Source organism: Rhinoraja longicauda, chromosome 29 (genome assembly GCF_053455715.1).
Source record: "Rhinoraja longicauda isolate Sanriku21f chromosome 29, sRhiLon1.1, whole genome shotgun sequence".
In the NCBI taxonomy this organism is placed as follows: domain Eukaryota; kingdom Metazoa; phylum Chordata; class Chondrichthyes; order Rajiformes; family Arhynchobatidae; genus Rhinoraja; species Rhinoraja longicauda.
In genome coordinates, this window is record NC_135981.1 from 14,538,098 (window position 1) to 14,561,824 (window position 23,727).

The 23,727-nt window shown below is 43.1% G+C and overlaps 1 protein-coding gene across 1 annotated transcript in view; it reads right to left on the reverse strand.

Annotated features, from left to right (window-relative positions):
• The window catches only part of stk17al (serine/threonine kinase 17a like), a 60,841-nt gene that overhangs the window by 5,167 nt on the left and 31,947 nt on the right, over window positions 1-23,727 (reverse strand). Inside the window, exons 3-6 of the mRNA XM_078424654.1 lie at window positions 7,940-8,084; window positions 2,148-2,274; window positions 1,048-1,096; window positions 263-442 (exon numbers count right to left, since the gene is read on the reverse strand). Of these exons, the coding sequence (XP_078280780.1) occupies window positions 263-442; window positions 1,048-1,096; window positions 2,148-2,274; window positions 7,940-8,084 (501 nt within the window). The remainder of the gene's footprint in view (window positions 1-262; window positions 443-1,047; window positions 1,097-2,147; window positions 2,275-7,939; window positions 8,085-23,727) is intronic.

The following is a 23,727-nucleotide window of genomic DNA, read 5'->3' on the forward strand; positions in this document are numbered from 1 at the left end:
CTTTTTGTTTCATTCCTTCACTATGATCACTACTTTCTCTCATCTCTTGTCCAAGCATCTGATCAAGGATGATTTATGATTTATGCTTAATTTCAGGAGGAGAGCTGAAACCCATAGATACAAGTGTCAGAATGTCAGATACAAACAAACCCAACTGGCGAAGTATTTGATGCAAACATCACAACCAAATCTTTCAAATAAATGTAGATGCATTAGAATTTAGAAACAAAGGTGGATATCTGCAGATAATTGAAGACCTTACCTGGGATCTTTAATAAGGAGAGCCTGAATGAAGTCTAAAGCCAGATCAGAGATACCTTCGAAGATATCCTCCGAATAGTCAACGTCTATTTGGGAAATATTGAGGTATGTGGATTGCTTGTCATCTCCAAGGAAAGGTGAAATGCCTGTCAGCATAACATAAACCAACACACCGATACTCCTGGTAAAGCAATAGAAAATAGAATTCTGTTAGTCTGTACTTGAATGTGTACGAAACCTCGATGGCTGTGCAGGCAACCACCATAATGTTCACGTGTTAAATCCAGTGGCGGGGAGAAATAAATACAATCTTTTTATCATTATAAAACAAGTTTAACTTTGTTCTTTGGCAGTTTGCAAGGCCCAATATTAGCTCCAGGTTTATATGCCCTGAACAAATTGCAGAAGCTACTCCTTTCAGCTGCTTCTCCTGCAGTTCTGCCCATCTTTTACCTTCTGGCTGGAAACTGGATTAAAAACTGCATTCTAGAGAGAACTGTGTTCATTGGTCAGGAAGCCATGACCTACAGTTTCTGAATCTCTTTGTTCGTGGAATGTTTTCACAGATTTATTCCATCAATCCTCCTTTTTGAAGTTATGTTTATTTATGTATTTACATTTTATATATTTATGTGTATATAAATATATATTCATGGACGTGTGTTTTGGTAGGTAGTCTTGTCAACTTACACATTGTATCAGGGAACTAAGCACAGCTTATTCATGCACATTTGGAGCCTATTGTCAAAATTTACCATTGCCAACCCAGCAAAATTGCGTCCTTACCACATATCCGTCGCTGTGCTGATTGCTTCATAATTTAATATTTCAGGAGCTGGTGGAATTAAGAAAAAGTAAAATTAGACATTTGAATGCTTGTCAATATTCTGCTAGCTGTGCAGAGATCGTTAAACTTTCTCACTCTAGGTGCAATGGTTTCACCCATGCACAAAATGGTTCTGCATTATAGCCAATTTCATTTTGAGCTTGACGTTTTAAGCACTACAGGATTAGTTGTATATCACACGTTGACTGCTTGAATTTAATTTCAGTCAGTAGAGGCTATGGTACTCTCTACTTGGCCTTTGAGCTTGACGTCTTAAGTACTACCGGATTAGCTGTATTTCCCACGTTGACTGCTTAAATTTAATTTCAGTCGGTAGAAGCTCTACTCGGCCTCCAAAATTCAAAACCTGAGCCTAATGTACTTTTGCAGCTACATAGTGATGGGATGCATGTAGTGATTTCTGACGGGATGCATGGCAGTCTTAGACACTCCTCATAACTGCCTGAACCTGCAGAGAGTGGCGAACACAGCCCAGTCCATCACAGGCTCTTCACTTCCTTCCATCCAGTCACAAGTACAATTGCAGTGTTTAAAAAAACATTTTCACATTTACATGGATAGGACAGGTTTAGAGGGAATATGTAGGAAGAAATTGCAGATGCTGGCTTATACAGAGGATAGACACAAAATGGTGGAGCAACTCAGCGGGTCAGGCAGCATCTCTGGAGAAAAGGAATAGGTGACGTTTCGGGTCAGAACCCTTCCCCTGCACTGAAAATAGAGTAGGGGGGGGGGGGGGGGGGAATCTGGAGGTCGGAAATGGCCAGTCTGTAGGAAGGAACTTCAGATGCTGCTTACACCGAAGATAGACACAAAATGCTGGAGTAACTCAGCAGGCCAGACAGCATCTCTGGATAGAAGGAATGGGTGATGTTTCGGACCTTAAAAGTCACCCATTCCTTCTCTCCAGAGATGCTGCCTGTCCCGCTGAGTTATTCCAGCATTTTGCGTCTATCTTAGGAAAAGACCAGAACAAATCATTCACAGAACACACCAGGAATCTATCTTTGGGAATGAGGGACAGTGGCCTGACACTTACCTACGTATTCAGGAGTCCCAGTAATTTCCTTGATCTCTTCAATGGTGTCCACCCTTCGGGATAGTCCAAAGTCCACAATCCGAATGTTGCCCAGAGGATTGCAACTTGTAAGCAGTATATTCTGTGGCTGAGATAAAGAACAGGAATGGAGTTTCAGTGCTTTGTTCACCAAAACATCCCCAAGCACTTGAAGGACATTAAATGCTTTGTTTTTAATGCATTATTGATCTGCCACTATCATAGTTTATCGTGTAAGCACAGGCTCACATTGTCCATTTGAATTGAAGAGGATTGACTGCAAATAATAAAAACCAGTATAAATGACACACCGAATTGCCCTGGAGTCACACAGCATAAAAACAGGCCCTTTGGCCCAACTTGCCCATGCTGACCTAGATACTCCATCTTTGCCCATGTTTGGCCCATATCCATCCTTGCCTTTCCTATCCATGTCTTTTAAAACTTGTCTTGCATTTACTGGGAATATATCTGCAAGACTGTTTCCTTACTTACTTTTAGCCTGTAGATGACACAGGTAGCATCTACATTCATTGCCTATCCTTGTTTATCCAAGATTGCATTTATTCTGCATAGTTGCTGGATCACAGCAGAGGGCACAGCAGCGTTAGTAACAAACATTGAGCTGGAGCCACATGTGGGCCTGATGAGTGGGTCACCTGGGCACGGGTGAATCAGCGGGCATTTTGTAACATTTCAACAGCTTTTTTATACCATTCTCCTATCAGTGTTGGTCCACAGAACAGGTTTAAAGAACTGTAACACCGATGGTGGACGATCAACCAGCTGAGTCTGCGTGGACTCTCCAAAAACTGTGTAAACATGGAAAATAATTGATCCTAACATTATGGGGACCCGGGTTCGATTCTGACTACGGGCACTGTCTGTACGGAGTTGGTACGTTCTCCCCGTGACCACGTGGGTTTTCTCCGAGTTCTTCGGTTAACTTCCACACTCCAAAGACGTACAGGTTTGCAGGTTAATTGGCTAGGGTTTGTATTACTTTGTATTACTTGGTATAAGTGTAAATTGTCCCGAGTGTGTGTAGGCTTGCGTTTATGTGCGGGGATCGCCGGTCTATGCGGACTCTGTAGGGCTGCACAGCTGTTTCCGCGCTGTATCTCTAAACTAAACTAAATTAAACTAAACTAAACTAGGAGGAACTGGAGGTAGGAAAAGGCATGAACAAATCAGGGCCGGCAACAGACGACTCTTTGATTTCCCTTTTCAGCACGCACCGCAGTAGCGAAACTTTCCAGTAAACCCAGTGTTTAAAGGAGCAGGAAATATACAAACATTGTGGACCTCCATGCCAGCTATAAACCCATCCTGACCTCCAGTGTTCTGGATCCCAACCCAGTTCCCACAATGCACCTGGACCTCGCCTGAGCTACACTCCCCACTCACACTGGGCTCCTGGCTCACTCTCCCAACTAATGAACGAGACCAAAGACGAGTACATTACGCTGGAGGAACACAGCAGGACAGGCAGCATCGCTGGAGCGAAGGAATGGGTCACGTTTTGGGTCGAGGCCTTTCCCCTAGATTGAAAGTAGAGTTGGGGGGTAACTGGGGGATTGAATGAGACCGATGATGAACAACATGGATTTCTAAATTATCAGATGTTAGATTATCAAGGTTTCATTAAAATTTGTGAAGTTTGGATTTTGGATGTTTTTGAATTACACGATATGTTCGACTGTTCAGTAAACGAGCAGCCGAAAAAAAGATACATTCAGGCCTTGGTATTCAGTAGTTAACATGAATCTTACAGTCTAATGCCTTGCTCTTTCCAATGCAAGATATTTGTTCAATTGTCTTGTGAAAGTTGGATTTATGTCTGCCTCCAACATTCCTTTCGTGACAATACTTTCCCAATCGTAACACGCTTCATTAACAAAGGAATCCTTCCCCATAACTCTGTTGCTTTTTTCCAATTGCCAGATTTACTGCACAGAATGTGTCATCCTGCGTCGATGAGATTTGAAATCTGGGTCACTCAACCAGATGCACGAACGGTACAGCACAATGGAGCGTCAGACACAGGTGTGACTTCATAGGAACAGGGAGGAGACAAAAGGCAGGTAAAGAGAGATAGAGTCATAGAGTTTATGAAGTGATACAGTGTGGAAACAGGTCCTTTGGCCCAACTCGCCCACACCGGCCAACATGTCCCAGCCACGCTGGTCCCACCTGCCTGTGCTTGGTCCATATCCCTCCAAACCTGTCCTATCCATGCATCTGTCTAACTGTTTCTTAAACGTTGGGATAGTCCCAGCCTCAACTACCTCATCTGGCAGCTTGTTCCATACACCCACCACCCTTTGTGTGATGGACCGTCATTGAACAAGACCGGGGAAGCAACATCGACAATGGAATTTGTGGAATCTACACTTGTATGCGTGATCATCGATGTTTAAAGTGCACGGTATTCAGAAACAAAATATTTGGAGATGTTTATTTATCAAATTTAGAGTGTGGTGTTGCAATAATTGAAATTATACTCTGCCCATTCTATGTTTTACTCTATTAACGATGTGAAAACAATCAGGCAGGAATAGGCCGCACAGCCACTCAACCTTACTCCCACTTTCAATCAGATCATGACCCATCCGATCTCGTCTTTTCCTGAGCTTCCTCTTTCCCATCGATTCACCAACAGTTGGAAAATTGATCCATCTTAGGCTTGAATGTACTTAATCCACACTCTAGACCCACAGTGATTCGAGCTAGTGCTACTCCCCTGTATCCACACTCTAGACCCACAGTGATTCGAGGTAGTGCTCCTCCCCCTTTCACCCTATCGTGGGGTGAAATGTTGCTAGTAGAATGTAATGGGATGAAAAAACAAGAGGCACTCAGCAAACCTCATCAACTCGAGTAAAATTAGGGGGCATTAGCTACAGGGAGGATTTGGACAGACTTAGCTGGTTTATCCAGGAACATGAGAGGTCAAGCGGGAGACCTAATATATAAGTATATAAAACAATGAGAGGCATTGATAGGATAGACAGTCAGAACATTTTTCCCAAGATGCAAATATCAAATAATTGAAGGTAGACGTTTAAGATAAAAGGGGCAATGTTTTGAAGGAGATTACAATGCAAGTTTATTTTTTAAACACAAAGGGTGGTGGGTGCCCAGAGAACATTGCCTGGGGAGGTGATGGAGGCAGATACAATAGTAGCGTTTAAGTGACTTTCCGATGGGCACGAGGCAGGAAATAGAAGGATATGGATTATGGACAGGCAGATGAGAGTTGGTCTTGGCATCAAGTTCAGCAGAGACATTGCGAGCCAAAGAGCCTGTTTGTGTGCTGTACTGTTCTATGTTCTATGGGCTAAAGTCATTGCTAGATCCATAGATTTCTATCTCGCATCCCCTTCCATGAAGTTACATTGTGCTAAACTGCACCTCCCAAGAGTTCTGCTTTCAGAAAGTAACTGTCCAATCCGTGCTGACTGGATCTCTCCACTCCCAGCTGGGACAATGACATCACTGATGCAACACGTGATCGTGATGCTTGCTGTGGATACCTTAAACCAGTCACGCCTCTTAGTTCCTGGCACTTGCTTGCTCACTTTTGTAAATGTTTCACCAGTTATCTGGGCACATTGATTTTTTTTGATTTTTTTTACAGTCATCGCAGTCAACTTTGCTGCTTTTGCCAATCTGAGTCATTCTGTAGCACAACACCTCAACTTGTCCTATCTATGCCTCTCATAACTTTATGTACTTCTACCAGGTCACCCCTCAACCTCTGGCATTGCAGGGAAAACAATTCAAATTTGAGAGAGCAATCCATCCACAACGGAAATCAATAAAACAGAACAAATCCCTTGTAATGTTAGAAACAGAAAGAGGTGGAGAGATTCAGCAGGTCAGGCAGCACCCTTGGAAAGGAAAACAATCAACATTTTTGGGTCGGTGACCCTTTGTAACAACTGGGAAAGAGAAAGATAAAAGTTAGTTTTGAGTAGGGAAGGAGGGGAGAGGGAGATGCATGGACCAAATGGGATGTTTGGGATAGGATACATTGAAAGGGCTGAATGGCAAGAGGTACCAGCACATTGAGCTGCTAGGTTGGTGAGCTGTGTTATCAATGGTTAGGTGGGACCTGCCAGGGCCAGAGTCCATCAGAGACATTTCCTATGTTCCACCCATTGGCCTACACAGACTAACTCGCTTCCCTCTCTCTCTCTCTCTCTCTCTCTCTAGTCTGATGACAGGTCTGAAACATTAACCATTTCTCTTTCCACAGATGCTGCCTGATCTGCTTAGAAAATGGAAAGTGTTGAAAAATCTGCTTTTAAATCATGCCGGCTCCGTTTTTCTTAACTCTAATGAAGTGTTGCAGCCAGAAAACGCTGACTGTTTCTCTCTCCATATTTCCTTTTCTGCTGGGATTTCTGAGGTGAAGTGTTTCATGTTTATCTTTCGATTCCTTACGGTTAAAATGAAGAGGTTGAGATATATTATTCATTTATCAGAGATGCCAACAGGTTTCTCTATAAAGCATAAGGAGAGGAGAAGGAGACAAACTGAACCCCAGTGAGCATCGGCATATTTAGAAGGGCAGAGACATGCACCCTTCCCCAGCACAGGATTGTCCACGAATCTGTCATGGATTGACATTAGATCTGCTGAGAATTTGTGTGGATCGGTAGAATTTACTTCAGGCAAGTGTGAAGTAATGCATTTTGAAAGGTCAATGGGCCAAATAGCCGCTTTCTATGTCACAAAAGAAAAATGAAGAAATATGTCTGTTTTCCCTGTGACCGCGTGGGTTTTCTCCAGGTGATCCGGTTTCCTCCCACACTCCAAGGACATGCAGGTTTGTAGGTTCATTGGCTTCGGTAAAATGGACTCGGTGGGCCGAAGGGCCTGTTTCCACGCTGTGTCTCTAAATTAAACTAAACTGTTTTTTAATTCTTTCCATCTTCATCCGACTGTCAGTCTGCTGATGTGTAACGAGACAATTCAGTGTGTACCTTGCAATTTAAATTCAACTGAGTGCATGTTGACATACAGATTTTTTTGAACGAAAAGCGGATTGTGAACGGCATCATTATAAATGGAGTGGAATTACTGAAGGTGCCAAGACAAAGACGACTCTAGTCTGCTACCTTGCATGAATATTGCATCTGTACCATTTGCCAGTTAAAACTTGCACTAGCTTCGTTGGTTGCTAAGCACTTACCTGCTGATTCCTTAGTTTTTTAATGTGGTAATTTCAATCTGGCAAGTGTCCCACGCAAACTTGGAGAAATCCACAATCCACTCACCGCAGATGTAATGATGGGAGCAGGCAGCAATCCTGTCAAGTCAGAGAGCCATTGTGGCGCCGGTTCCACAAGCCTTTCATAGAGTATTACTGGCGAGTTTAAATCTATCCAGTAATATTATGTAGAAACAGGCATACCATGCAAATGTCTATTGAGACACACAAGCAACCTGCTCCATGGAAAAACTTGCATTTGACTCTCAAATGGTGAACCCAGTCAATGGAACAAAAATCCTGCCAATGTCTTGGATGTACGGCAGGAATTAAACCTGCAAGGACCTCTCTCAACATCGCCACATCCCAACCCATCTTGAAATTACTTTGGATGGATCAGCAGTTTCTTTTTAAAAACACAGGGGAAGACTTTGCACTCACATTTATCATGTTTAATTATACTCCATGGTGCAAAGGCAACAATTTTATAGGAGGCACAATATTGCCACATGTGTTTATACCTTCTGATTTCCAATGTGCTGACAAGGAACCTTACCTTGATGTCTAGATGAACAATATTCTTCCCATGTAAATAGGCTACTCCATCCAGGATCTGACACACCAGCCGAACAACGTCTTTCTCTGTGAAGGCCTCGTCTCTATCGGCGACACACTGGTTGAAGATCTCCCCGCCGGCAGCACTACAAGAGGGCAAATTATTCATATCAAACTCACTGGGTAATCGGGAGTAGATCTGAAGCTCTGATTCATGGAACAATTAACGGAAAACTTACAGGCATCTTTCAGAAGTTATTCTCTATTGATGTTGAGAATTGCCACAGCTTGACACGAACCCAACATGAAGTGATGAATATTTATCTTATCTTTTGCCAAACAGCTCTTTTAGTGACCAGACTTCACAGTGCTTGTTAACTTGCCAAAGGGGATTCATTTTTCTCTCACATTGAGGGCAACATTTACTCAGATTCTCAGGCACCCAAGTGCACGAGTTGAATGAGCATCATGGTGAGGGGCAAACCAGACAGGACAGGACGTTGAAAACTCACTGCCTTCAGAGACCGTGGCCGGGCACGGAAGGGGAACGGATTGCGATTGGAACTGGTGAAACAGAGACCAACAGATCAAATAATTCGGCAGTGGTGGAGCCTCCGCGGTGGAGCCTCATGGGTGATCCCGCGGTCAGTGGTCGATGAGAGCATGGGGGGATGGCTGTGAGGGAACAAGAAGAATAATAGACAATGGGGGTCCCAGCATGGGGGAACAGCAGAGGGTGGGAACAAAGGAGGAGCCAGCATACATTGTAACTTTGTCAGGGTATGCAAGCAAAGAATTTCACTGTGCCTTGTCACATGTGACAATAAAGTATTCCATTCCATTCCAAATAAAGGGTGGGTAGGGTTTAAGTGCAGTGTTCTCCAGATTGTACACGTGTCCAAGAGGGGTGCTGGACTGGAATGAGGTGTTGCCTTGGAAAGGCCCAGCCATGGAACGGGTGTTACATGGGAAACAGTAACCCATACATCCCTGCTGCATACAAGGTGACCCACATCTTGGAGTGCCAAATCCCATACCACCAATGTCACACAATCTGGGAATGGTCCTCAATACGTATTATAACAGGAATACAAATCCAATATTCAGTTGCTTAATTCTGAGAAAAGCATTGCACAATTGACATTTTAGGCACTTGGCTCTGGATTAATTCACGTGTCCAGATACAGTTTAAACAGGAAAATTCTGCTTATGATATCAGCTCCAATGATTTAACACCTTTGAACGTTTCTCCTCTGTCCATTGTTTGAACCTGTTGAAGCGAGGGAGGGAGGAGTTGCACAACAGGTCAAGTGTCAGGGCCAGTGCCAGGCGTGGATGCTTCAGTGTACATTCAAATTCAGCCAGATGATAAAAGTTTGCTCTGTATCAGTGATGGGAAAACAAGTCACACCCTGCAGTTTAACCACCTGTTGACGTGGAACAATTACTGTCACACCTCGTGGTTGCTCTGATGTTAGCGATTCCATTTCAGGAACAGATGTGTCACTGTGACTAGTTATGAATCACCTGGAGAGCCACATGCCTGACTCCACTCCCAGCTCTGTCATCGCAGGAGTTCAGTGAAAAGACCTCAAGGCATGTTGGGGGAAAGGGAAGATGGTTCAATGGTGCTTTATTGTCATGTGTGCACTGCACAGTGGATGTCTCCAAAGCCTGCTCATTCCTTTTTATTGTTGGTGACCAGAACTGCACACAATACTCCAAAAGTGGCCTAAAGTTTGACATGGCTGCAACGTGACTTCCCAACTTTTATACTCGATGCCCTGACCAATGAAGGCAAGTATGTCATACTCCTCCTTTATCATTGTATCACTTATGTTGCCTCTTTCAAGGAGCTATGGACTTGCACTGCAAGGGACCTTCGAAGGAAAAGTGATTATGTCACAGTGAGAACGTACAAAATCCGTACAGACAGCACCCGTAGTCAGGATCGAACCTGGGTCTGTGGCGCTGTAAGGCAGCAGCTCATCTGCCACGCCACTGTGCTACCACTCATCTGATTCTCCTTCCCATTGACCTACAGGTCAGTCAACCAACCGTACAAAGATAGGCACAAAGGTTTCTTCTAACATCTAGTTATTTACTTCAATATGATCATGATATCAAATTATTTTCATACAAACACTTCCACCTTTGCAGGAAACACTTTTGAATGACGAATGATATCCAAAATGTAAAGTCTTTTGTTACTAGATAGGAATTACCCACCACTATTCTGAATTACCCAGCAGAACGAATGTTCACAGAGGTTTTGCAGGGTCTGAGAATTGGTCCACTGTTTAATTTTCCAGTAGTTACTACTAATAACTGTTTTAAGTTGATACATTGGTGCTGTCTCTCATCAAGGGAAAAGGCAGGAAAATGGGAGGCAGAGATTCGCCATGATTGAATGGTGGGGTAGACTTGATGGGCCGAATGGCCTAATTCTACTCCTATAACTTGTGAACCTACGAAATGCTTCTTAATTTCTGCTCAATATTGCCCTTCAACAGCGATGAGATATGAAAGGGGGCAGATTTGCTGTATTATCTTCATCACCGGAGCTAGCAAAAGTAACCAATTGACATAATACTGATTAATATCTGGCAAAACTGGTCAATATCAAATCAAAAAATTGCTGATTTGCATTTGGTGGAAATCTGAAATTAAAAAGGGAATGCTGGAAACACTCAGCAAGTTCGGCTGCATCTGCAGAAGGATTAACGCCGCAGGTCAATAGCTCTGTCCAGTTTGACAGAAAGTCCAGAACACGATCTTTCAGATCTGTTCCTCTTTCAGCAGATCTTAGTCCAAGCGGCCAAGTGTTTTCAGTATTTTATGTTTTTATTTCAACTTATTTTTAGTTCTGTGCAGCTGAAGACATATTACATTTCGGACACAAATAACCAAAGATATTTCCTGCAAAAACAAACACAAAAAAAATCTTTAAACAGGGAAATATAAAGCAGGGTTTGTTTTCACTGTGGGAGCGAATTTCTGCCGAAAAGAATTTCTTGGCAGCTGGTGGAGGAATTAAAAATGTTCTCCAGGATTTGTGTAATATGCACGCCTCATTGTCAAAATCAAGTGTTCATTTTGCAAGATTTGGTCAAAGAAGGCAAGGTCCCACTCCTTTAGGAAACTGCATTGCCACAGGTAACAGAAAGCAGTCACACAAACGACCTGCAATTATGTAGCGCCTGCCACATCCATTTCCAGAGGACCAGGTGTACTTTACATTTCTGAAATGCTGTAAGACAGGACATGCAGAATCCAAACGTCCACTGTGAAACCACTTCATTGGTATGGATATTGATGAAGGGTTAAATTTTACTCATGAGTACGTAGCCCTTCCCTTTGGGATGTGTCATAGACACCTGGAAGAGGCCTCATTTAACACCCCAAAGATGGCATTGCGATGAAAGGGACAGCATATATATTTTGGGCTCCAGTCTCTGGATTGCAACTGGAATTCTGAGCTTTCAGTACCAGCAACACAGCAAGATATAGAAGGCGCAGGCACTGAGTCATACAGCACGGAAACAGGCCCATCGGCCCAACTCTTCCATGTCAACCAAGATGCCCCATCTAAGCTAGTCCCACTTGCCCACATTTGGCTCACATCCCTCTAAAGGGGTTGGAGAGGCTAGATGCGGGAAGATTGTTCCCGATGTTGGGGGAGTCCAGAACCAGGGGTCACAGCTTAAGGATAAGGGGGAAGTCTTTTAGGACCGAGATGAGAAAACATTTCTTCACACTGAGAGTGGTGAGTCTGTGGAATTCTCTGCCACAGAAGGTAGTTGAGGCCAGTTCATTGGCTATATTTAAGAGGGAGTTAGATGTGGCCCTTGTGGCTAAAGGGACCAGGGGGTATGGAGAGAAGGCAGGTACAGGTTACTGAGCTGGATGATCAGCCATGATCATATTGAATGGCGGTGCAGGCTCGAAGGGCCGAATGGCCTACTCCTGCACCTATTTTATATGTCTCTATGTTTCTAAATCTTTCCTATCCATCTACCTGTCCCAAGTATCTCTTAAATGCTGTTATATTAACCTGCCTCAAAAACCTCCTCTGGTAGCTCCTTCCATATACTCACCACCCTTTGAGTGAAACGTTGCCCTCAGGTTCCTATTACATCTTATGCCTTAAAACCCTCAAACTCCTCAGGCTTGAGCCCAGTGGTGGGACACATGGACAATTCAGACGTGTCCATGCACAGGAATGATGACGGATCCCTGAACAAAATGCCCACCATTGACAGAGGTGATTCTGGTCACATTCCTAGAAGCAGATTTGACCTTTTGCTCCTCTGTAAATGTACATCCTGTGGAACACAGCCAGACAATGATTCCATAAACTTTCATCTTCTCTCTCTAATCGTATCTATCTATTATTTTTGAAGAATTCCCAGAGAATATTCTCAGAGCGGGTGGGAATTTACTGGAATAATGTGCAGAAGCGTGGACCTTTAGTCTGGAGATGGACCATCACAGCCAAATATTCATAAGTAAATAAATACATCTGGAAGATGAAACATCTGGCTCACTAACATTAGGGAGGAATATCTGCCGTCCGACATCAGAGTACAAAACCACAGCATGACACGGACTCCCAAATGCCCTCTGAAATAGGTCTGAAGAAGGGTCTCACCTAGAAACGTCACCCATTCCTTATCTCCAGAGATGCTGCCTGTCCCACTGAGTTACTCCAGCATTTTGTGTCTACCTTCGGTGTAAACCAGCATCTGCAGTTCCTTCCTACACATGCTCTCTGAAATGGCTCAATAAGCTGAGGGCGTGCGCCATAGTCTTTGAGATAGTCACACAAAGACCTCATCTGCTGCCTCGGGGAAGATCCTTGGCAGTATTCGGGTGAGCTGGGAACGTTCTACTTGAGTCCTGGCCAATATTCACCCCCTGCACCAGAAACACTGCTTATTATCATTTCACCAGCCACTAATTAGCTGCAAAAGTTGCTGCTTTACAAACAGATACCACACATGAAGCACCATGGAAGATGGCACTAAAAGGCAAAGATTTATTTCCTTTTAGAAGCTCTGGCTTACGTACCTGTAACCCAGCAAGCAGGGAATCTATTCTTTACAACCATCCTACAATCAGTCTGAAGAAGGGTCCTGACCCGAAACATCACCTATCCATGTTTGTCCAGTAATTCTGGCTGACCTGTTGAGATACTCCAGCACTTTGTGCCTTTTTTTGTAAACCAGCATCTGCAGTTCCACATTTCTAGTTCTCTGCAACCTCTTCATTTGTGTGTAAACAGAAAACTCTGATGCAGTCAACAAAGCAACTGGATCCGATTAGTACAGAGTGCAACAGAGTAAAAAGGAATCTGTTCCCAGGTTGATTTGTGCCAACTGGTTCCCCTATGAAATCACTTGCTGCTGAATCATTCAAACCAAGTAAAAAAAATGAGTGATGTTCAAGCCATTGGCAACAAACGTTAATGTTTTCATACATTCTTTGTGATAACATATTTTGTTTTTGAAAAGCAGAGTGCAGAGAAGGCTCGAGGGTCTGAGCTATAGGGCGAGGTGGGGCATGTTAGGACTTTATTCCTTGGAGCACAGGAGGCTGAGGGGTGATCTTATAGTGTATAGGATCATAAGGTGGGATAGATAGGGTAAATGCACAAGAGTCTTTTACCCTATGTAGGAGAATCAAGAACCAGAGAACATAGGTTTAAGGTAAGAGGGGCAAGATTTAATAGGAACCCAAGTGACAATATTTTCACTCAGAGAGTGGCAGGTATATGGAACATGTATATGAATCTCCTTGTTAGAGGAGGTAATCCTATAACAACATTTAAAAAAATACTTGGACGGGTACATGGATAGGAAAGGTTTAGAGGGATATGGGTCAAACATGGGCAAATGGGACTCACTTAGACGGGGCATCTTGGTTGGCATACACGATTTGGGCCGAGGGACCTGTTTCCGTGCTGTGTAAATATATAACTGATAAGGGGTAAGGGGATCAAAACTGTGTGCAGAACACCAGGTGCAGCCTCACCCCAACATACTGCCCACTTATGGCAAACCGTCCCTGTTTGTAAAATTCACCCTTCATGAAATAAAGGACAATACGCCATTTACCTTTCTCACTCCTCGCCACACCTGCCTGCAAAGCTTGTGAGATTTGTGATGTTTGCAATTTATAATGTTTCTTTTAGGTAAAGGAATTTTAAGAACTTCCTTGAGACAGACCACACTGTGAACTTAAACTCATGCAGGAAGTGACCCTGGCAGGTCCTGATTTAAAGATAAACTAACACGATGCAGGCACCCTCTACACATGGAGGTCTGCTGCTGCACCTTGCAAACAGGTGTGCACCATTCAAACTACCACCAACTCACAGCGGCCCAGGAATGCAGCACTGCTTCCAGCAGTTCACACTGGCCATTTAGCATTCCCAGGCGAGTTTCCTTCAGATTGGGTTTATTTTGACAGAAGGGTGGTGAATCTGTGGATTTCATTGCCACAGAAGGCTGTGGAGGCAAAGTCAATGGATATCTTTAAGGCAGAGATAGATAGATTGTTGATCAGTGTGGATGTCAGGGGTTATGGGGAGAAGGCAGGAGAACGAGGTTAAGAGAGAAAGATAGGTCAGCCACGATTGAATGGCGGAGTAGACTTGATGGGCCGAATGGCCTAATTCTGCTCCTATCACTTATGAAGCTCACAAAATAAAGAGTATCATACAGTAACATTGACTACAACAATAAATACAATAAGTGCAAAACAGCAGTATGGTACAAGATTAGTGTACAACCCAAAGTAGTGACAGTTTTTGGGAAGGATATTAATGGAATGGGATTTTCCAGCTATCTTGATATTTGTGAGATCTTTCTTATAAAGAGAATAGACAACAGCAAAATATCAATAATTCGGAAGCAAATTGAACAAACATTGAACATAGATTGCTTTTTCCCCTCTTCAGCAGTTCCAATGTCTTCAAAATTATTTTAGTGTCATGGAGTCATGCAGCACACCGCATGCAGCACAGAAACGGCCCTTTGACCCAACTCATCCATGCTAGTCCCATTCGCCTGCGCTTGGCCCATATCCCTCCAAACCTTTCCTCTCTACCAGTACCGCTACCAGTTCCTGGCCTCGTTAACAGTTTATATCTGTCTCAACTACCTCCTCTGGCAGCTTATTGCAAAGTAAATGGCTATACATTCAGTACTCTTTGGTTCTCAGTTGGAAGCTTGGGTTTGTACAGTGTCACTTTGAGCCAACGATGCCCAGAGCATCTCTCGCTGTGGCTGACCTTTGCTTGCCTGCTGGGGTCCTACAAGCCTGTGATTGCATGCAAAACAAGAATCAACAAGGCCCATTCCTGCTGAAATTAATGATTGCGGAGCTGGGAGAGCAACTATTGTGAACCTGTTAGTGGCTTGGAAAAGCAAACAAACACTGCCGATAAGTTAATAAGGTCACTGACCATTTCCCAGTGCCCTCTTATCTGACCATAAACTGTTAACGAGACCAGGAACAATAGCAGACCACTTTCAAAGACTGGACTGTTTGGCAAAATAAATACAGGTGACTGAGGGCATTTGCTCAAAGATATCCAACCCGTCCACAAACACAAACAGTGCATCTTCCCTCATTATCTTTTCTTACCTCATGCAATTTTGAATGAGGTCATCTCTTTTCATTGATCAATCTACCTTCCAAAGCACAACTAATAGTTCAGAAAGCTACACAATTCAACTTGGGCTTAACCACCCAAGCACAAAGTTACACTGACACTGAGACTAAAAATGAATCTTAAATTTTGCAGGAAGCCAAAACTCATATTTAGGCCACAAAGGCAGACATTTCATTATTAAGGTCATAAGTGATAGGAGTAGAATTATGCCATTTGGCCCATTAAGTCTACTCCGCCATTCAATCATGGCAGATCTATCTCACCCACCTAACCCCATTCTCTTGCCTTCTCCCCATAACTAACACCTGTACTAATCAAGAATCTATCTATCTCTACCTTAAAAATATTCACTGACTTGGCCTCCACAGCATTCTGTGGCAAACAACTCAGATTCACCACACTCTGACTAAAGAAATTTCTCCTCATCTCCTTCCTAAAAGAACGTCCTTCATTAGTATCGGAACAATGGGAGCTTCAATGTTTTGGATGCTACTTTATCAGACTATGTGTTCTTGTCTCCTTTCATTATAACTTTAACCAATTTCATATTTGGAGTTTTATGTTGAGTTTGGTCACTCTGCTTTAGGAAGGATGTTGTTCAGCTGGAAAGAGTGCAGAGAAGATTCATGAGGGCATTCCCAGGACTTGAGGGCCTGAACTTTAGGGAGAGTTTGGACAGCTAGGACTTTATTGCATGAAACGCACGAGTTTGAAGGGTGATCTTTTAGCGGGGTACAAGATCATGAGGGGAATAGGGTAAATTCACAGGGTCTTCTACCCAGAGAACCAGGGTACATAGGTTTAAGATGAGAGGGGAAAGATTTAATAGGAACCCAAGTGTTAACATTTTCCACATAGAGGGTAGTGGGTGTTTGGAACAAGCTGTCAGAGGAGGTAGTCAAGCCAGGTACGAAAGCACCAATTAAAAGACATTGGCCAGTTTCATGGATTAGAGGGATATGGGCCAAACACAGGCAGGTGGGACTAGTGTGTGTGGGTGGCATCTTGGTTAGCATGGGCAGATTTGGCCAAAGGGCCTTTTTCTGTGCTGTGTGACTCCAAATCTAACTAATTAAGATGTCTCTAAGTATAGAATGCTGATTTCTAAATACTGATCACCATTCTCGAATCCTCAGAAGCAAATGTCACTGTCTTCAACTAATAGCTACCAAGTTAACATAGATTACATGATGCAGACTGCCGAAACATGGTCTACCTCATTTCCTCATAAAAGTCAATATATTTCAAACCGCAGTCACTTCTTTTCTCGCCAAGCATTATTCTTTCAAAGAGGAACCAAACCCTTTCAATGAAGAGCCTTTCTCACGCTGCCATCTGCTGAGAACTCTCTACTTGTTTAAACCCTCCCACGAGTAAGAAGATCAGATTGTGAGCTCTATGAGATAAGCAATTAAAACCGAGGAGAATTGTTGGCCCTATTTCAATGGCAACAATCACATCGTGCAGAGAAACAAGACTCTGGCCCAGTCCAGGATTATCCATGAACTGCACTACCCTGGGAGGTATTTTGAAGATCAGACATTGGACCAGCATCTCACACATTTGGAGGATGTGAAACATCGCTATGCCACTTTACTGAAGATCTAGGTCCTTCCCCTGAACATCCTGACCATGTATTTTTCAGCCATCAGTATTCAAAAGAGATTAATTTTATCAACCAGCTCATTGCTGTTTGAGAGACACTGCCCCATACAAAGTGGCCACCATATTTCCTAGATTATAACAATTCAAAATTCAACGGCAGGTGTAAAATGACATTGCAACATCCCAAGGTTTGTGTACTTTATACAAATACACAAGAGCATTCGGAAACAATAGGCCCAAGCACCCAGTTATAAATATCACAAACAACTTGAGCTTTTTAAAAAAAGAGATACAGCTCAAAAACAGGCCCTTTGGCCCATCGAGTCCACAGCGATCACCCCATACACCACTACCCTACACACACTAGGGATAATTTACTATTTTACCAAAGCCAATTATCCTACAAACCTGTACGTCTTTGGAGTGTGGATGGAAACTGGAGCACCTGCAGAAAACCCACGCTGTCACAAGAAAACCATACAAACTCTGTACAGACAGCACAGGTAGTCAGAATCGAACCCTGGGGTCTGGTGCTGTGAGGCAGCAACTCTACCACTGTGCTACTGTGCCACCGTGGTCCAATCACAATGACACCATGGCCAAGAAAGCACACTGACATCCGCTAATCTTGTAACTTTGTCTCCTTGTTTGAGCTTCTTCCACACATGGAAATATCTCAATATCAACTTTGTCAGCCCCCCCCCCCCCACACAAAGAATCTTACACGGTTCAGTGAGGTCACCCTTCACTCTTCTAAATGGCAAAGAATATACATCTAATTTTGTTAGTTGCTCATGGTAGAATAACCCTCTCAGCTCCAGAATCAGCTTGGTGAATCTCCCTTGGACTGTCCGGTGCGTTACTTAAATAAGGGGAACAAAACTGTGCACAGTACTTCAGGTGTGACCTCACCAGTAACTTGCTCAGTTGTAACAAATACTTCCCCATTTCTAAATTGCAACCTTCCTGCAGTAAAGTGCAATATGGCGCTCGACTTCCCACCGCTGCTGCACCTGCCTACCGACCTTTTACAATTCACACGCACTTATGCAAGCTCGTTCTTTCTTGTTTGTAACAGACAAAAAGAGTTCTCCCAAATGAAGTGAACTCAAGCCCAGTATTAGCCACACGCAAGAATATTTAAGTTTATAAAATCAAGGGTCCACCCAAAGAATATTCTGAATTAAAAGGTATGTAGGTTAATTGACTGGGTAAATGTAAAAAAATTGTCCCTAGTGTGTGTAGGATAGTGTTAGTGTGTGGGGATCGCTGGGCGGCGCGGACTTGGTGGGCCGAAAAGGCCTGTTTCCGCGCTGTATCTGAAATATGAAAATATAAATAAATATGAAAATGAAATTTCAACAGCAAATGAAATTTAACTAGATGGGGGCCATCCATCTCTCAGTGAGAAATGAATAAAAGGAGCACAGTGCAGCCACCACTGTCCTGGTTGGTCCTGACACCTGTGTCATTGATGGAGTGGTAGTGAAGGTCACATATTGGCAAGGAATCCAAAATGAAAATAGAAAATGCTGGAAACACTCAGCAGGTCGGGCAGCTTCCATGGACGGAGAAACACAATCAACGTTTGAGGTCCCTTGGTTAGAATGCAACTCTATTTCTTCCCACGGATACTGTCTCACCTGTACTTTGTTTTTATTTCTAAGTTATCCTTCATTTTTGGATTTGTGGCAACTCAATGAATAAGCCCTTCGCTTTGCAGCGCAGGCTCAGTACAATTGCAAAGTCCTTCCGCAAATTAATGTGTAACAAGCTGAAAACTTTATCTTCAGGCTCATTTACTAATCTGGCTGGGGAAGAAAAAAAAACACCGCACAAAACAAAAGATCACAGGCTGCGCTTTCTGTACTTTCTAGGTAACATTAGCAGCAGCCACAGTTGGCTAGCTTGTTGATAGACATCGGCCCAAAGTACTCCACAGCACAATACCTCAGAGGCATATTCAGTCCTGCACTGCAGCAAACACTGCTGCCAAATTACACATTATGTCCCAGTGGCTGCAATAAGAGCAGATTATTGCATGGGAGAGTCTAGGACCAGAGGGCATGGCCTCAGAATAAAATTATGTTTCATTAGGAAGGAGATGAGAAGGAATTTCTTTAGTCAGAGGGGAGTGAATCTGTGGAATTCATTGCCACAGAAGGCTATGGAGGCCACGTCATTGGGTATTTTTGAGGCAGAGATGGACAGATTCTTGATTACTAAGGGTGCCAGGGGTGGTGGGGAGAAGGCAGGAGAATGGGGCTGAGAGGGAAAGATAGGTCAGGCATGATTGAATGGCGGAATAGACGATAGGCCAAATGGCCTAATTCTGTTCCTATAACTTATGAATTTATCTGTTGTAGAGATCAATACTGGCCAGGACACACCCTGCACTATTTAGGATCAGTGGCAATCTTTTGAACAGAATTTGTGCCAGGGATTTCCTCAGGTCCCAGATACACCTCTGTACGGAGGTTTTTAATCAGGAGAATGATCAATTAGAGAAGCTGCCATTTGCAGCGAAAAGGAATGAAAGGTATTTTAAGTAACAACTCAGGTAAAGTGCAATCCAGAAGGAGGCAGTTAGCTGCTGGAAAGTAATAGGAAGACTTTGGAGAATGTTGCAGTCTTTATTAAGTGGCTCGGGCAGCAACCTCGTCCCCTGGAGACAACTTGCATAAAAAGCTAGACATTTGATCTGAAGACGCGAGGCTGGGGAGACGCTGGTCGGTCACTGGAGTGAAATGTGTTTCCTGACTTGTGCAGGTGTTAGCTTTCACCCAGCAAACAAAACAGGCAATGTTCCCTCGGCAGCCGGCAATCATTTCCTCCACACTCCGCGGCCTTCAGCAAGTATTAGGTATCACTGTGAATGTAGCGGCTTGTGCTCTGGCACGTTGCTCACAGGCAATTACTGTGCTGAAAAGCCACTCAAAGAAACAGCAGCTACTCAGTGCCAAGGGTTTTCTGCATTCAGTGTGGGATAATGTGTGGACTTGGGCTTGTTACACAAGGACATGTTCCAATCATCCTTCACACTGCAAGATGGAAGCTGACCGACGTTCTTTGAACTCTTTTTACGTTCTGTTATGTTCCTAAATTATCCATTATAAATGTGAGATCATTTTTATTCTATTTTGGGATTTTCCCAAAGTCTGGTGATGAAACAAGTGTCGCAATGCAGGTGAATGCCAAACCCTGTTCAAACTTCATGTACAGCCATCAGCACAACCCTCATAGTCTGCAGGATTGGAAAAAAACCAACACAAATTGCTGGAGTAACTCAGCAGGTCAAGTAGCATCTCTGGAAAACATGAATAAGTGACATTTCGGGTCGGGACCCTTCTATCCATGTTCTCTAGAGACACTGCCCGACATGTTGAGATACTCCAGCACTTTGTGCCGGTTTTTGTAAACCAGCGTCTGGAGCTCCTTGATTCTACAGTATGCAAGATTACTCCAAGAAATAAATTACAGCAGCCTTCGACAGTAAATAAAGTGTGTGAATGTCCAATGTTTCATTTCACCCCGAGCTGAACTTCATACCTTCTCCGTCACCAAAACCTTCTTCCACCTCTAACATCAACCCACTTCTCCCAGTCAGTCTGAAGAAGCGACTCGACCCGAAACGTCACCCATTCCTTCTCTCCCGCGATGCTGCCTGACCCACTGAGTTACTCCAGCATTTTGTCTACCTTCAATTTAAACCAGCATCTGCAGTTTTTTCCCCTACACATTTAAAAGACATTTGGACAAGTACATGGATAGGAAAGGTTGAGAGATATGGACCAAACGGGATCAATTTAAATGGGACATAGTGGTCGGCATGGATGAGTTGGGCAGAAGGGCCTGTTTCCGTGCTGTATAGAAACATAGAAAATAGGTGCAGGAGGAGGCCATTTGGTCCTTCGAGCCAGCACCGCCATTCATTGTGATCATGGCTGATCATCTACAATCAGTAACCTGTGCCTGCCTTCTTCCCATATCCCTTGATTCCACTAGCCCCTAAAGCTCCATCTAACTCTCATTTAAATTCATCCAGTGAATTAGCCTCCACTGCCTTCTGTGGCAGAGAATTCCACAAATTCACAACTCTCTGGGTGAAAATGTTTCTTCTCACCTCAGTTTTAAATGGCCTCCCCTTTATTCTTAGACTGTGTCCCCTGGTTCTGGACTCTCCCAACATTGGGAACATTTTTCCTGCATCTAGCTTGTATAATTTTATACGGTTCTATATGACTCTACATTCCCTGAATGGTGATCTTGCCCGATCAAAGGAAGTTTGTGAAAGGTTAGAGAAGGGAGGGGTTCAGAAATGAGTTTATGAAATGGGAGGGGATGGGATTATCATGGCCAATAAATCTTACAACTAAAACGTAGGTGTGGATTAGGTGCATTTATCTTGAATTAACTTGAAACGTCCGCCTAGAATGAGATAATGTTTCTCCACAATAACCTTTTGCTCAAGATGTACTTTTGAGATAAATAGTAATTATTTTTTAAAAACAAGATCATTCAGGTCATTCCACTGTGAGACATTGACGTGATAATTTGCAAATTGGAAGTCATAATGAAGAAGTGCGAGGAAGCGAGGCACAGGATGTGGGCAAGTTCTCGTCATTCGAGCGCCGGCTGGTTTCTAAAACATATGCTCGCTCAAGAGCTGCACAAACCACCGGATGCAGGTTGCGTGTGAGGCTGGAGCCCGTGCTTCAGGCTGGGTCTTAGAATGAACGTCTACTCTAATCACATCACCCCACACCTCTCCAAGCAGTCTTTGTAGCTCTTCCTTGAAAGGCAAGCCATCTCCAGAAATGCCGATGTGACAGGTTTTGAAATGTCAAGTTTGTTCAAATGTTAAAAAGCAACTTAAGTGCTCTGTACAAAGGGTGGATTGAATTCTTGGGCAAATTAAATCTAAACTTTTGGAAGGGTATCAGGAAATGTAAAATTCCAACTTAATCAAGAGAATATAAAGGGGAAATGCCTTTAAGTCAACTCGCATTAAGGGAGGCACTTCATGCTTTCTAGTCGATGCATGTCACCTCCGCTTTGATCAAGCCAGCCGACAGTCTCATGTTTTAATTCAGCTTTACACTGGGGCACGATGATTAAAATATAAGCTTTTAATAGCCATGCACTTAACGCAACATTGAGATATCATACCTTATTTAGGGGAGTGCAGTCTGGATAGTGAGGCAGAAACTGTGGATTAAAAGCTATCAAGCAAAGACCAAATTAATTTGGGGAATACAAAATTTAACATTTAGAAATCATCCTAACCCAGTGATCCTGAAAAGACTCATTAACTACCCAGATATATCCGTCGATAAGTACACTCTCTTATGTGGTCTTAGCAATATAAACCAGGAAGGCTTTTGGTTCAGTTCTCAGTCTTTTTCTGGTAATTCTAATGCAGTAGAAGATCAAGGTGGTGGGTTTTAACGTTAGAGGAGTACCGAGTGATTCCTGTCAAGCACTGTGCCTGAGCAGGTATCAGACAAGGGGATGGATTAGACTTTGCTGCATTTCAAACTGGTAAGGTTCTCTGCCAATATCAAGTCTCTACGCGCACAGACTAACAGAGGAAATGCACGGAAACCAAGAACTCACCCACAGAAAGAGCAGTGGGGAAAAAATGGAAGGCAAATAAAACAGGAATTCAGAAAACATTTAAAAAAAAACAATGCACAAAAGCTGGCATCAATAATAAAAATCTTAACTTTTTAAAATTAGCATTTATGCAATAAGAAAATGACCAAATTAATTCCTCAATGTAAAGTATACTATTGCTTTTATAACAATGGCTGCCTTTCCAAAACTATTGACGTATTTTCAATGTTATATCTTTGCACTAAACGTTGCACCCTTTATCCATGCACTGTGGACAGCTTGATTGTATTCATGTGTGGTGTTTTATTTGACTGCGCAGCACGCAAACAAAAGTTTTTCACTGTACGTCGGTACGTGTGACAATAATAAACTAAACTGTGGCTAAAATACTCAGTTCATCAGATCTCGAGCTCATATTTCAAAATTAAATGAAATCTTTCCTTGATCAACTGTACTGCAACAAAATCCGTGAACAAGTAAGATAATTTCTGCAAAAATCGCACTTACTAACATTCCACTGACACTCAATATCCCAGAGGACAACTTTCTCTGCATCACACTCGCCCATTACAGCAGTACACATCTCACATTCCTTTCAGGATCACCGCCTGTCACCTGTTCCTCATTTCCCCGACAAGTGCCAATATTACTGTCGTTATGCCTTGAGGATTATTAAAATTCCACCTCTTCAAATTTGGTTCTCATTTAAAAAAGATTCTAAAATAATCTTGCCCATTCAGCCGAGCTGAATCTTGCTTTTGGTGTGTACTGGTGGCTGTACTTGACATTTGTACAGGGTTTGTTATTCACCTGCAATGAATCGCCAAATGGCTTGTAATGCTTTAATGGAAGTCCACAGCACAACCATGGTGTTGGACTAACAATGGTGT